The following is a 2,500-nucleotide window of genomic DNA, read 5'->3' on the forward strand; positions in this document are numbered from 1 at the left end:
AAGTGGAAGCAAAAACTGCGGGTATAAAATGATTTCTAAGACTTGAGCTTCTGTTCATTTAGTCTTTCCAAACTATATTTTTCTTGTCTCCTGAGCTCTATTTTGGGAATGCTGAATCATCGATTCCTACCAATCAAATAACAACACATTGTAGTGACTCACAGACGAGGCAGTAAACAACTTTCTGTTGACAATATGAGAGTTCATCAAAATTTATGAGATTTATCTAGCAAAAGAACATAGCCACCCAACGAGTAATTATTATCGGTAATTGTGTGTTCGGAAGGATGGTGGGTTAACATTTTCGAATATTCGAACTTAAACTTTCGAGGCGTACTAAGATTTTGGACATTTCTTCTGAACAGATTTCCTAGATATTTCAGAAAAGTAGAAGAAGAACGTTTAAATTTTACTAAGCTGAGTAAGAGTGAACTGTGACGCTGGAAGAAAATTTGAAGATTTATAACTTCTATCATTTTAGCCGTCGTTTTTTTGAGAATCATATTAAGGGCAAACGTTCCCTAAAATTTGCGGGAAAAAAGGACGACTACTTATAAATGTAAAGTTTTTTTTTATCAGACCCGTCACGATTGCTTTAACTTCAGGACAGGGCAAAAAAGCCATGAAGGACGTTCTACAGCAACCTGAAATCCCCGTAGAACATCCGACCAGATAAATATTTTGAAGGGCTGCTACAAACTCTCTAAACGAGCTTTTAAAGCATTGTGGAAAACATTTTAGGTGATTCTGACAACTTTTAAGACAACCGGCCGTTGGTGCCACGAAGAGAAACCCTCGTACGGGATGATGGAATAGTCAATATGTCTCTGTGCTATTCTCATCTTTGATTGATGGGTTTTGTGCTTCGGAATAAATTTGTTTATCAGAGATCATTAGAAAAAGCCTCTCGCTCATGGAAAACCTCGAGCTCAGATTTGCTGTTGAGCAAAATTCAAAAAACGTATTGATATCAGTCTATTTTATACAGCCACAGTTAGAGCTATAGATCAATTTATAAAACAAGGAAACGAGGTCGCGGCGCAATTAAATGATTTTTCGTTGGCAAGGAGGAGCCTTACAAGTTTGCCATTGAAGCTTGCCTTCATTTGCTGTTTCTGGAGAGCTTTGCTGGCCTCGGGAAATAGTCGAACACTTGACAAAGTAACTAATATTTTTAGCCAGAGTGAAGTGTGAAGAAATGTTCAGGTTAGATGTTTATCTTCGTTGTCGATCCTCTTTTTGTGAGGCATGTGTGTAAAGTAAGCTTAGAAGTGGTACCGTTTGTATTGCACCGAGCCCTAGGCCATGTGCATGGATTGATAAATTGGACTTGTAATGAACTGCCTAAGTGGTCGAGAACAAAGATCAGTCAAACGATACTAAAACACAAACAGCAAACGGCTTACGTCAAGCACAAATCTGCATAACGCCAAAGATGGAAGAAACATGTTTGATTTTGCCTGTTTTCTGTAGATACCAAGCAACTTCTTATAAGAGAGGGACGAGAGAGAGAGGCGTTGGAACAAGATAATTTTCGAGCTTTTGTGACCAGCAGCAGTTTCATTGAAACACAATACAAACGTTTCTTTGTTGACTCCGCACCACAAACACGCCAAAAACAAATACAGACTAAAGCCGGAATTTCCAAAAGACAATGAATCGAAAACACATTGAAAAGATTTCTCAACCATTTCCAACCTACGTTCGCAAGAGACAATATGTGACAAGCCATCCATTTGTAGGATTTGTTTCGTTGACATAGGCGTCGCAGCACGGTTAGGAAAATCGGACATTAAGGGCTTGTTTATATGGTCTCGCTTACCCGAGACAGCCCTCCTTCCCGAGACAACTTTACCGAGCGTCTATATGAGAATTGCGTGAGCGAGACAAAGTTGACCTTACTTAATTATGCATGTATTTTAAGACGCATCTTCAAAAAATGCGTATCATCATTCGCCTTTCTTTTTTGTTAAGTATGGTTGCGTTTTCACATTCAGCAAATGGACTGACAATCTTAACGCAGCATTAATATGTAGTTTAAATAAAGGCTGTTTATGAATCGAGAATTTTCCGTTGACAGTGTTGAGAATTATGGCGGGAAAAAACTTTTCTTCCGAAAGTAAACGCTAAAAACATGTATAAGCTCCCAAATTGTTGCTTCTTTGATTTTTATTTTGCTGTCTCGTCTCGGGTGGTCGAGCCAAACGGTTTACATGCGAACAAAGTTGTCTCACCTGCCAGGGTTACCCTACCTGCCGAGGCGAGACAACTCGCCTCCCCGAGTTGTCTCGCCCACCTCATGTAAACGGTTGATATAATAAACTAATGAGTGGGTAACTCGGGGGGAGGGTTGTCTCGTGTACTCGAGACCATATTGTAGCGAATGTACCCCCCTTAGGAAAGCTTGTGTACCAGTCCCGCGCAAAGTTAGTGTTGATGTCGGATTAAAAACACAGAAAGAAACTAATCGTCGCTGTGTTGTATTAAAGGAAAAGTACGG

The 2,500-nt window shown here is 39.8% G+C and overlaps 1 protein-coding gene across 3 annotated transcripts in view; it reads right to left on the reverse strand.

Moving 5' to 3' along the window:
- The window catches only part of LOC137979658 (ryncolin-1-like), a 6,610-nt gene extending 4,431 nt beyond the window's left edge, over positions 1–2,179 (reverse strand). For 2 of the 3 annotated variants that reach the window (XM_068826973.1, XM_068826972.1), the window contains exons 1-2: positions 1,703–2,179; positions 1–126 (exon numbers count right to left, since the gene is read on the reverse strand). The exon at positions 1–126 is cut by the window's left edge and continues 259 nt beyond it. Coding sequence is in view for 1 of the 3 variants with exons in the window: in XM_068826974.1 (XP_068683075.1) it covers positions 1,703–1,793 (91 nt within the window). In the remaining 2 variants the exon portion in view is untranslated. The remainder of the gene's footprint in view (positions 127–1,702) is intronic. The other variant, XM_068826974.1, reaches the window with a different exon arrangement.
- Between the last annotated feature and the right edge of the window lie 321 nt (positions 2,180–2,500).

Source organism: Montipora foliosa, chromosome 12 (assembly GCF_036669935.1).
Source record: "Montipora foliosa isolate CH-2021 chromosome 12, ASM3666993v2, whole genome shotgun sequence".
Taxonomy (NCBI): domain Eukaryota; kingdom Metazoa; phylum Cnidaria; class Anthozoa; order Scleractinia; family Acroporidae; genus Montipora; species Montipora foliosa.